A 13063-nucleotide genomic window follows, 5' to 3' on the forward strand; every position below is an offset into this window, starting at 1 on the left:
TTCAATTTCGTTTACTATTCAAAGTGTTATGTAAAAAGTCAAAATAATAATAATGTTAGCCGTTTTGGCAACGATTTGTCAGAAATAACCCAAAAAAGTACTATATCTTTTCTTCAAATAGTCTTTAAACATCTTTTTGAAATATTCGTCAATTTGCACGCTATAAAACCTAGTGCTATATATAAGGTGTCAAAAACATCCAAATTTGATTAATCCAACCCGATCCAAACCAAAATAAAACAATTCGGGTTTACTATGGTTTTAAGGTAAAATTAGGTTATTCCGATTAACCCCACAAACCCAATATATATATATATATATATATATATATATATATATATATATATATATATATATATATATATATATATATATATATATATATATATATATATATATATATATATAAAAGATTGGGTTTCGGGTTAGATTATACAATATGTTTTAGTTTGGGTCCGGGTCAACCGGAATAATTTGGATAAAACAATTCGGGTTTACTAAACCCATGATTTTTACATGGACTCCACAAATTGCCTCGAGTATGCATGGCTTTTTTTTTTTTTTTTTTTTTCCTTCTAATCGTTAACCTTTCTTTGCCACTTTTCGTCACATTCTTCCTGCGCTACTCTTCAAAAAGAAGACCAGGATATCTATTTACTTTTTATGGTCATATTAATGATTTATTATGACTGTTTTATAATAAGAATTTGTATGATATGTTAGGGAGTGTAGATAAGAGTTGGTTTTGGTTTATAATTTGGACAATCATATCAATTAATTTCTTAATAATAGTAAAATTTGATGATGGTTTATCAAGGTTCTTTTACTTGTTCGGCTGGAGGGAGTGGCTCGGTGCGTAGAGATGTTCACGGGGCAGTAACGAGACGGCTCGGTTCAGATATTAATAAAAATCGTGACCACAGGACGGGTACCTTGAATGCACTAACAGAAACCGTACCGAAATAATAATCAAAAACCTGAAATATGTAAAGGCGGATAACTACGGTTCGGTTTATGGATACCCAATGCAAAATAAAAGTAAAAATCCAAAAAAAAAATTAAATATTAATTTCGTTATTTAATTTATCCAAAAAAAAATTAAATATTAATTTCGTTATTTAATTTATCCAAAAAAAAATTAAAATAATAAAAATATAAAATCACCGTTTTTTTTTCGAAATATGAGTAAATATTATAATAGAGTATTACACTATAAATAATCAAATTGAATTTTTAGAATGTTAAAATATTCTAATATTCTATTAAAATTAGTGGATATGTTAAAATATTTTAATATTCTACTTAAATTTTTAGATTTGTTAAAATATTCTAATATTCTATTAGAATTTTTTTTTTAATATTTATAGTTTAATATTATAGAAGAATATTCTAACATTCTAAAAATTCGATTTAAATATTTATAGTATAATATTTTACTAAAATATTTCACATATATTTTGAAAAAACGGTAATTTATTTATTTATTTTGGATTAAAAAAATGACAAAAATAATATTTATAAAAAATTTAAAAATTTTTGTATTTTAAAAATATATTTTTTATCTTTAAAATAAATAGTTGGGATTGAGTCCCCATATCTCATAAAACATGATGATCTCATATTGATAAAACTATATATATATATATATATATATATATATATATATATATATATATATATATATATATATATATATATATATATATATATATATATATATATATATATATGGGAAAAGTGAATATACCCTTAAGGGTACATAAGTTAAGGTATCCAAACACACCATATTAAGTCGTTTTGTATTATATAATACATTCTAATTGTCCAATGTTCTTATAATTTAACTTCTAACTTGGTATACTTCCAAGATTTTTGTAAGTTACACATTTATGTTCCTCTTACATAATTTTCATTTTCAACTACAATATATATAGCCTAGTAGATGTTCGGCAAAAAGATGTGATTTATGATAAAGATAATAGTCAAATTTCGAATATCTTGAAAGTAAATCAAGTTAAGGTTGAAGTTTATGAACATTATAATAAATATATCAAAGAAAATGATGTATTATGATGTGTTTGGGTACCTAAACTTATATACCCTTAAGGGTATACTCACTTTTCCATATATATATATATATATATATATATATATATATATATATATACACACACACACACACACACACATGTCGTCTACCCGCACCAAGCGACGAGTGTGAATAGTTTTTCATAAATTAATTTATAAAAGTCATTAGTTCTTTTGTGCAAATAGTTTACTACATCTAAATAGTTATCAATAAGAGTCATGCTAGCAGAAACGAAATCAATAAAAATGAAAAATGAAAAGTTAAGATTTTTTACAAATGTACATGAATGCATAACTGATTGTGCATTATTAATAGTGGAACACTTCTTTATGCACTACATTTGATGTATAGACTTCATTATCGTTGAATTATTCATCAGGGTTCATCAATACTTTTATATCGGCACGTGATATATTCCTCTGGATAATGTCACATAAAGTTGGTGTTAGGCGTGTCAAACCCAACAAATATAGGGGTACGATATACTCCAAAATAATCCCACTATATTGCACTAAAAGGTAGTACAAGGCAAGCAGGGTCGATCCACAGAGACACAGGACAATTGGTCTATACCTATTTGCACAAGGTACTATGGTCACCAATAGTAAAAAGAGGGGGGGTTTAGAATGTAATGATTAACAAACAATTAAAAACATAAGCAATCAACTAAATGCGTGAATTAAATTCAGAATTTGTGAGGACTCCAACCCCATGTATGACAATTTAGCAATGTGACTCAAAGATGACACAATATTCGTTCAATTCTATCTAAGTTGGTACTCGAAAGTGCTAATAAGATCTAACACTTCCCATTCACCATATTAATTAACCAAAACAAGCTCTTTGATTAACCCTAACCTTATTAACCTAATCTAAACAAGCTCTTAGGATTAGATTATAAGATTGCATGAAGCTTTATGTGAATGTTCCCAACAACACCCAATACCCCTCATAAGCTCGGGAGTGTAAAAGTGTATGAATAAGAATTACACTAAATTCATTCAATAGAGATCAATTTAATGCTTGTTACTTGTTCAATTTCACAAAATAATTACGGATTTTGTAAAAGAGATAACTTGAATGACCTAACCCTAATTCAAATGGCCAATAAGAATCATAATTAGAATCAAACATTCGATTGAAGCAAAATCAAATTCATTAGATAGAAATTAAGAACAAATATCATGTCATATGAATGAAGTCACTACCAAGAAGTCAAAACATGAAATTGGAGAAATTAGGGTTCTAGCCACACATGGCTAAAAACAAGATCACAAGTCTAAAAGATGAAATTAAGTGTAATTACAACTTACAAAAACAAGAATTAATGTTTCCAAATGATTAACGGACAAAACCTTGCAAAAAGCTTCGAATTCCCTTATCCAATGGTGCTCTCGTATGTTCTCTGTATCTCCAAATGACCCTCAACCCGTAATATGAAAGATAGGAAAAACTGCCAAAAGTTGGTTTTTGGGTCGAACACGGCCCGTGTTAAAATATGCGAAACTGACACGGGTCGTGTTCAGCAACACGCCCCGTGTTGATTTTCACTAAACTGACACGGGTCGTGTTCAGCATGGTCAACAGCTCCCATTTTGGTCAAACACGCCCCGTGCCCACTTTTCAGTGTAAATTCAACACGCCCCGTGTACCTCTCTGACTCCAATTCCAAACTTGATTTTTCCAACTTTTTTGTTCTTCGCCCGATCATCCCGAAATCTCCACCAATGCTTCCCGACACTTCCCAAAGCGCGTTCCAACCTCCGGTTTACCTGAAAAATATATAAAAGTGTGCAAATAAGGTTGTTCTAGAGACTAAAATGAATATGATAAAATGCAAGGAAAAGGAAGAACAATTGTGCTAAATATATGCATAAAATGGGACTAAAAGGTGTGCAAAAAGGTGCACAAATAGCACCTAATAAATCTCCCCAAGCTTAGACCTTTCTTGTCCTCAAGAAAGAATAAGAACCGAACAACAGGACGATTTCTAGATGGCAAAAAGAAAAACTTAGAACGAAAAGGGGATGAAGTATCCTAAAGGTTAAGAATGAATGCATGCAATGTAATGCCATGAAAATTAAGGTATGTACAAAATGCACTTGAGAAACAAAATGAAGCAAAAGAAAAGAAGATTAAGAACAAACACAAAATATGTACTTTTGTAACTAAATAAAGGTACGATCAGACTTTACATCGATAGGGCTTCGATCATTGATACCTTGGCAACCATCTTGTTTCCTTCCACATATCACAGACTCTCAATGTGAGGAAGACCCGAAACGGTGTAACCCAATAATCCAACCAAAGTTTTATTTAATCTTTATACCTTACTAAGCTTTATGGGCGAAAATAACATAGTCTGGATTTCATGTCCTTAAGACTAGATGGCCAAGAATCAGAATCGACGCCTCCTTAAGAACCCGTCACGGCGAGTCAGCTTTCGCTGAAATAGTAAGCCCACCCGAAGGGGCTCAGCTTCTATGCTTTCACTTTTTCGAGAGCCACAAGTATCATATCACACAGTTCTTCATTCGCCATATTTGACTTGAATTGGCTTTTGATTTGATTGAACTTTGATTTGTACTTCGTTTTGAATTTGGATTCTTCAATCTTCATCTTTGGAATTTCTTTAGATTTCTTCATTTTGGCATTTGAAATTATGATTAGGGTACTGGATATGATAGTTGTACCCTTCCTTCATTCTTGACTGTGTGGGTCTGATACATAAGCTCTCTGTTACCGCGGGGGTAACGCGTGTCAACAAATAGGTCCGTGTTCTGTGGGTTCAGAGTTGCCGATAAAGATTCTTTATAAACATTCAAAAGCAAATCATCCTAAAGCTGTTATTACCGCCCAAAAAACGTTTCAATATAATTTTTTTTTATTATCTGAGGCTAGGGTCTCGAATTACGGTGTTTGGGTCCCCTAGTTATGACAGCTGATTCTATGCTTCCGGTAACAATCCGGTTGCTTCGGTATTTTTCATTTCATGGAGCAATTGTATGTAATGAGTGTCATCATCTCGTACACTTTTTTTTTAAGAAAAGTTTGAAAATAAGAAAATGCATGCATGAGAATGAGTGAACCTTTTTAAAGAAAAAATTGAAAATAAGGAAAAAAAATAAGAGTTTTAAGGAAAAATTTGAAAATAAGAAAATGCATGCATGAGAATGAGTGAACCTAATATACAAGTCTACCCCTCCCTAAGCTTAAAGATAAGCATCGTCCCCGATGCTTGGAGAGGGTGGAACAACCTAAAACGGAGGTGGAGGAGGAGGATAGTAGCTGGGGTTTCGGATCCAAGCCCAGAAGTCCTCCTCATGTTTGTGTTGACGCTCTTGATCCCGAGCGTACTGGGTGGTGAAGGTGGAAAAATTTTGGGTCAGGCTGGTAATATCCTGCTGTTAGGTGTCGAGGCGGGTATAGATTGATTGGAATTCATCCATATATTGTTGATGATAATGCGGGGGTACAACAAAATGGGATGAGCTGCCACCACCGGTGGGAGAAGCATGGTGAGGCTCCTCCTCTTCTTCATCATCATCACCATCTTCCTCGTTTTCTTCGCTTTGCTCATCGACCTCGGTGGAATAAGAGTGGGGGAAGATGTATGGAATAATTTGCCAATCAGTCATATGAATGGGATTTCGGAAATCAAGAATGCCTTTATTTTCTGGTGTGATGAGGAGATTGGGATCATGATTTTGACCCACGGTCCAATGGTGTGTGCCATCGCCTGCCGAGCGGAAGAGTCGCATGGACTCAAGGACAGTAGTGGTGAGATAAGGCTCACCCGACAGTGGCTGGTGGGGATCGGGGTCTGGGGCTCGGATGTGGGCGCTCTTGGCGAGCATGCTGACAATACCCCCGCAAACAATCTTTCCCGATCGGGATGCGCTAAGGCGGATGAGCTTGTGGCACAGAAACCGACCATAATGAGGAATGAGGTTATTCTCGGGATGGGTCATTATATAAAGGATTTTAAGTTCCAGCGCGCTAATGGTGCTTCGCTCCTCTCTAGGGGCGACGAGCGAAGCAATGATTCTGTGAGCTACCTTAATCACAGGATGGATAAGTGATGAGGCTTTAGCAGCGCTAGAGACATATGGGTGTAATTGGGTGAGCTGGGTCCACCAAGTCATGTCATAGTATCCTTGGATTGGATCAGTGGGGCCAAATGTGTTTTCCGTTGGGGCCCCCACAATAGCATTGATTTGATCCAAGGAGATCTCATAGTCTTGATTCATTAGACGGAAGTAGAGGATCCCATGATCTAAATAAACTGAGTATAGAAACTCAGCTGTTGGGACTTTATAGCTCAATTCATGGACCCTCAACAAGCCGTGCCACCCTATGTTGCGAAACGGGGTTTTGACTTGATTGTAAACATGCAACTCTTTTAAGGTTGGAACATGCACGAATTTTTGGATGGCATGACCCCGTTTAAGGAATGACTCAAGTTTGCCCTGTTGAACTGGGCCAAGACATACGACACTAAAATGAGACGGGTCGGCTGGGGGTGTTGGGGACCTAGATAGAGGTGATGGAGATCTGGATGGAGGTGATGGAGATTTAGGCTTCCGACGGCGGGCGGATGATTTGGTTTGTCTTGGTCTTTTGGAAGATGTAGCTTCCATAGTCCAGTTTGGGACACATTAAAAGTCAACGGGTCAAAATGTCAAAAAGTCAACTGTTGACGGGTCCAGTCAACTTTGAACTTGGCCACCAAAATTTCGCGGGAAATTTGGTTTTCAAAGATTTCCAACTAAGAATCAAATCCAAATAGACCACAATTTCAAGTATTTGACTCAAGAACACAAAATTCAAAGGTTAGGAGTTGGAAAGAATTTACCGAATCGTGTGTTGGATCGTGTTGTTCTTAATGGAAAAGATCTTCTTTAACCTCCCCAAGCTTGCCCCTTTCAAGATTGAGACACTAAAACACCAAAATCAAGTGAGAATTTTCGGATCTAGGGTTTGTCAAAACCCCCAAATCCACCATTAAAATGCAAGAAAATGGTGTTTAAGATGGAGAAGATGAAGTGTAGATGATGGAAATCAAACCTTTTTGTAGATGAAAGTCAAAATCTTGAAGAAATTGAAAGGTATTTGATGAAAATCGGACCTAAGGTTTTTGTTGGGAGAGAGGGGCTGTTAGGAAGTGAAAGTGGGGATAAATGAGGTCAAATCCCGATTTTTTACTTTAAAAAGAGGGGTAACTGTTGCGCGGACACGACCCGTGTCTCCCCAGGCTAAATTGACACGCCCCGTGTTGGGGGGTTTATGCTGAGATATAGACGAACACGACCCGTGTTGGGTCAAGGCCAAAACCAACACGACCCGTGTTGCTCTCTGGAAAAATTTGGGACTTTTTTTCATTAACACGACCCGTGTTGGGTCAAGGGCAAAACCAACACGACCCGTGTTGCTCTCTGGAAGAATTTGGGACTTTTTTTCATTAACACGACCCGTGTTGGGTCAAGGCCAAAACCAACACCACCCGTGTTGCTCTCTGGAAGAATTTGGGACTTTTTTTCATGAACACAGCCCGTGTTCCATTAAGGCTAAAATGCGACACGACCCGTGTTGGTCCCTGGATGCTAATCCCCACTTTTTGAATTTGAAAATTTCCCTCTCTCGGAAATGAAGTACTTTTCCACCCCAAGGTCCATTCTTTTGGTTTGAAAACAATGACAAAACACATTTGGAACACTAAAAAAAATAATAATAATGCAAAGAACGAAATGTTTTAGCGAAAAATGACGAAAATACCCCCGGGTTGCCTCCCGGTTAGCTGCCCTTGTTTTAGGTCGTTGGCTCGACTTTGTCCCCCAGGCGTGATTCATTCTTGGTATGTGGGGTTCTCCAACTCTTCTACCTCTTCATTCTTCACCTCAAATCCTTCATAAAACAGCTTCAACCTGTGACCATTAACTTTGAATGTTTTACCCGTTTGCTTGCTCGTAACTTCCACTGCACCATGGTCAAACACCCTTGTGACCACGAAAGGACCGACCCATCTTGATCTTAACTTTCCTGAAATTAGCTTGAATCTCGAGTGATAAAGCAACACCTTTTGTCCTTGTATAAAGGTCTTTCGGGAGATTGCTCTATCATGATATGCTTTTGTTTTCTCCTTATAGATCATGTTACTTTCGTATGCATCATTCCGAATCTCTTCTAGCTCTTGGATATCCAGTTTCCTTTTATTTCCCACCTCATCTTCAGTCAAGTTGAATTTCTTTACCGCCCAAAAAGCTTTATGCTCAAGCTCAACTGGGAGATGGCATGCTTTACCAAACACAAGCCGATATGGGGACATACCAATGGGAGTTTTAAAAGCAGTACGGTATGCCCATAAGGCATCATCTAGCCTCAAGCTCCAGTCTTTGCGGTTTGGGTTGACTGTTTTCTCCAAGATACTTTTGATTTGTCTGTTTGAGACTTCTGCTTGTCCATTGGTTTGGGGATGGTAAGCTGTTGAGACTTTGTGTGTCACTCCATATCTCTTCAAAACAGGTTCTAGCATCCGATTGCAAAAATGGGTCCCGCGGTCACTTATGAGCGCCTTTGGTGTGCCAAACCGTGAGAAAATCTGTACCTTAAGGAAATCAACCACAACTTTGGAATCATTACTACGGGTGGCCTTAGCTTCCACCCATTTGGACACATAGTCCACTGCTAACAAAATATAAGAGCAACCAAAGAGGGCGGAAATGGTCCCATAAAGTCAATGCCCCTTACATCAAAAATTTCACATACTAGAATAGGGGTAAGGGGCATTTGATTTCTAGAGCTTAAGGACCCGGATTTTTGGCATTTTTCACAATGTGCACAAAGTACACAGGAATCATGGAAAATAGAAGGCCAAAAGAATCCGATATCTAAAACTTTCCTAGCTGTCATTTGGGGTCCAAAGTGACCACCACAAGCATAGGAATGGCAAAAATTAAGGATAGATTGTACCTCTTTTTGCTCAACACACCTGCGAATTACTTGGTCCGCATAATACTTCCAAAGGTAAGGTTCATCCCGTATGTATCGTTTGGCTTCTTTTTTGATTTTGTCTCTTTGCCAACGGGATGAATCTGGGGGAAATTGACTTGTGACCAAGTAGTTGACGATATCTGCATACCATGGTGCCTCTTTGGCTGCAAATAGATTCTCATCCGGAAATGTGTCACAGATGGGTATACCATCTTCGGGTGATACGATGCGACTTAGATGATCCGCAACCAGATTTTCCTTTCCACTCTTGTCTTTGATCTCAATATCAAACTCTTGCAAAAGCAGCATCCACCGTATTAACCTCGGCTTTGAGTCTTTCTTTGTAAGCAAGTGCTTTATGGCTGCATGGTCCGAATATATGATCACTTTAGTTCCAAGGAGGTATTGTCGAAACTTCTCCAAAGCAAAGACAATAGCAAGCAACTCTTTCTCTGTTGTGGTGTAGTTGCCTTGTGCCCTATCAAGGGTCTTTGATGCATAGTAGATGACATGATGTGCTTGGTCGACCTTTTGTCCCAAAACTGCCCCAACCGCGGTATTGCTAGCATCACGCATGATTTCGAATGGGAGATCCCAATTTGGCGGTTGAATAATGGGGGCGGATGTCAACAAATCTTTCAAAAGGTCAAATGCCTTTTTGCATTCATCACCAAACTCAAAATCAGCCTCCTTTTGTAAAAGTTGACACATCGGTACCGTAATCTTGGAAAAATCCTTTATAAACCGCCGATAAAAACCTGCATGGCCAAGAAAAGAACGTACTTCCCGAACATTTGTCGGGTATGGTAAGCTCTTAATAATATCTGTTTTGGCCTTGTCAACTCTAAACCTTTCTGGGACACCACATGTCCAAGTATCAAGCCCTTGTCGACCATAAAATGACATTTTTCATAATTAAGGACTAAGTTCGTATCAATGCACCTTTGTAAGATTTTGGTGAGATTTTGAAAACATTCATTAAAAGAGTTTCCATAAACAGTAAAATTTTCCATGAAAACCTCTATGATATTTTCGACATATTCTGAAAATATGCTCACCATACATCTTTGGAAGGTTGCGTGTGCATTGCACAAACCAAAGGGAATGCGTCTATACGCAAAGGTGCCGAAGGGACATGTGAATGTGGTTTTCTCTTGGTCTTCTGGGGCAACCGGAATTTAATGAAAACCAGAGAAACCATCAAGGCAGCAGTAGTGGGATTTCCCGGCCAATCGTTCTAACATCTGATCAATGAATGGCAAAGGGAAGTGGTCTTTGCGGGTGGAAGCATTCAACTTCCTATAATCGATACAAACTCTCCACCCGTTTTGCACATGGGTGGGTACCAATTCCCCTTCGGAGTTTTTGACAACGGTAACTCCAGCTTTTTTCGGGACTACTTGCACAGGACTCACTCACTTACTATCAGAAATAGGATAGATTACACCTGCATCCAAGAGCTTCATGATCTCCTTTTTGACCACCTCCATCATAGGTGGATTCAACCTCCTCTGTGCTTCACAGGTTGGATTGAAGTCCTCTTTCATCAGTATTTTGTGCATGCATAATGATAGGCTCAACCCTTTTATATCCGCAATAGTCCAACCAATAGCCTCCTTGTATTTCTTCAAAATGCCAACTAACTCTTTTTCTTCTTCTCGTGCCAGCTTAGTCGAAATTATCATCGGTAGTGTCTCTTCCTCTCCAAGATAGGCATACTTGAGATGGTCGGGAAGAGCCTTCAACTCAAGAGTCGGCGGTTGTACTATGGATGGGAGAAGTTTCGGATTAGAACTTTTTAGCTTCATGCGGGGTGGTTCAACTCTCATGGGTTGTGCTTTCTCCAAGGAATCAATTACTTCGATCAATTCGTCTTCCAATGTGTACTTGTCAGCCAACTCTTTAATCCCTGTCTCATCAAAGTGTTTGCTCAAGATGGTGGTTAGCACATTTTGGCTTGACATCTCAAAGCAATCATTAGTACATGAATCAATAACATCTATGAAGTTTAAAGAATGAATATCGCTAGGATAACGCATGGCTTCAAAGATATTAAAGTTAATTACCTCACCATGGAACTCCATTGACAAAGTACCATTGGCTACATCTATTTTGGTTTTTGCGGTACTCATAAAGGGTCTCCCCAAAAGGATGGAGCTCGATTGTGGGGTGTTTTCATCACCCATGTCTAAAACATAAAAGTCAGCGGGAAAAACGAGCTCATTAACTTGCACTAACACGTCCTCCAATACACTTTTCGGATGTACCAAAGACCGATCAGCAAGTTGAATGATAACTTCGGTTTTTGATAAAGGTCCAATTCCCATTGTCTTATAACTTGAATAAGGTAAAACATTAATTGATGCTCCAAGATCAAGCATGGCACGTGGTACAAAAAGGTTACCCATTTTGCAAGGAACCGTGAAAACACCCGGATCCTTGCATTTTTTTGGTAGCCGCTTTTGTAACACGGCTGAGACATTTTCACCAACCTTCACGGTTTGATTTCCTTTAAGCTTTTTCTTAGATGTGAAAAGTTCCTTAAGGAACTTAGCATATCAAGGAATCTGTGTAATGGCATCTAGAAGAGGGATATTGATTTCAACCTTTCGAAACATGGCCATGATTTCGTCATCTTCCCTTTCTCTTTTGGTGCTTGCCAGCCTTGAAGGAAATGGAGCTGGTGTGACTTTCACTTCAGATTCTATTAGCTTCTTGGACTTTGGATTACTCTTTTTTTCATCTTCTTTGATAGCTTCTTCCACCTCAATCTCCTTCTCTTCTTCTTCTTCTTCTTCTTCTTCCGGCATCTTTGGATTTTCATAGCTTTTCCCACCTCTTAATGTAATTGCACACGCATTGTGTTTTGGGTTCTTCTCCGTTTGAGAGGGTAGCTTGCCTTGCGACTCCATCTTACTCACAGACTGAGCAAGTTGTGATACTTGTTGCTCCAGGCTTTTTATGCTCGCCTTGGTTTCTTGTTGAAAGCTTTGAGTACTTGTGGCAAGGCTTTTTACTATGTCTTCTAAGGACATACTTGAAGAACTCGCTTGGGGAGGGGGTTGTTGTGGATGCCTTGGTTGGAAATTTTGAGGTTGGAATGGTGGTCGTGGTTGATTTTGAGGAAATGGTGGTCTTGGTTGATATTGATGTGATTGATTGTGCTGATAGTTCCCTTGTTGATTGCCTCCCCACCCTTGATTATTTTTCCATCGTTGATCACCTCTTGGTTGCTCATAACCTCTTTGATTTGACCCCGAATAGCCTCCCATGACTTTCGCTTCCTCATAATCTTCCTCTTGGAGTTGTGGGCACATATCAATTGGATGCCCCACTTGGGTGCAAATACCGCACGGGCGAGGTGTGGACTGCACACCTTTGTCTTTGGCCAACGTCATGACTACTTTCGTGAGCTCGGACAATTGAGCTTCAATCTGAGGAGTTTGTACTTCTTTTACACCCCGGGGTGCATCCGTGTACCATTCTTCATCATGGCTTGAATGTTTGGAATCTTCAGCCATGTTCTTGATTAGGTTTCGGATCTCAGTTGGGGTTTTATCGGGCAAAGATCCACCTCTAGAGGCGTTAAGAAGCCTTCTTTCCATTGGAGTCATTCCTTCAATGAAATATTGGAGGAGCTGGTACTCAGTGATCCCATGCTTTGGACAACGAGCACAAAGTTTCTTGAATCATTCCCAATATGTGTGGAAAGCTTCTCTTTTGTGTTGCTTGATTCCGATAATTTCCCGTCGTAGGGTTGAAGCTTTCATTTTGGGAAAATATTTGTCCAAAAACAATCTCGCAAGATCTACCCAAGTAGTTACCGTCCCCGGTGGAAGGTCGTAAAGCCAATCTTTGGCCGCATCTTGCACCGCAAATGGGAATACCCTAAGCTTTATTTGATCCTCCATGACATTGTGTGGTTTCATACCCACACATACTACATGGAACTCGGTGAGGAACTTGTGAGGATCTTCGTTCTCC

The 13063-nt window shown here is 38.3% G+C and overlaps 1 protein-coding gene across 1 annotated transcript; it reads right to left on the reverse strand.

The window, feature by feature from the left end:
- Positions 1–11637: 11637 nt before the first annotated feature.
- Positions 11638–12693, reverse strand: LOC145002872 (uncharacterized). Its single transcript, XM_078962057.1, has one exon. It carries the CDS (start codon positions 12691–12693, stop codon positions 11638–11640), a length of 1056 nt encoding a protein of 351 aa, XP_078818183.1.
- Positions 12694–13063: the final 370 nt, after the last annotated feature.

The sequence above is a fragment of the Lactuca saligna genome, chromosome 6 (assembly GCF_052625555.1).
Source record: "Lactuca saligna cultivar CGN05327 chromosome 6, ASM5262555v1, whole genome shotgun sequence".
NCBI lineage: Eukaryota > Viridiplantae > Streptophyta > Magnoliopsida > Asterales > Asteraceae > Lactuca > Lactuca saligna.

Bases quoted from the DNA above. Each gene is read 5' to 3' on its own strand.
- LOC145002872 (XM_078962057.1), bottom strand. From the start codon at position 12,693: ATGACTCCAATGGAAAGAAGGCTTCTTAACGCCTCTAGAGGTGGATCT.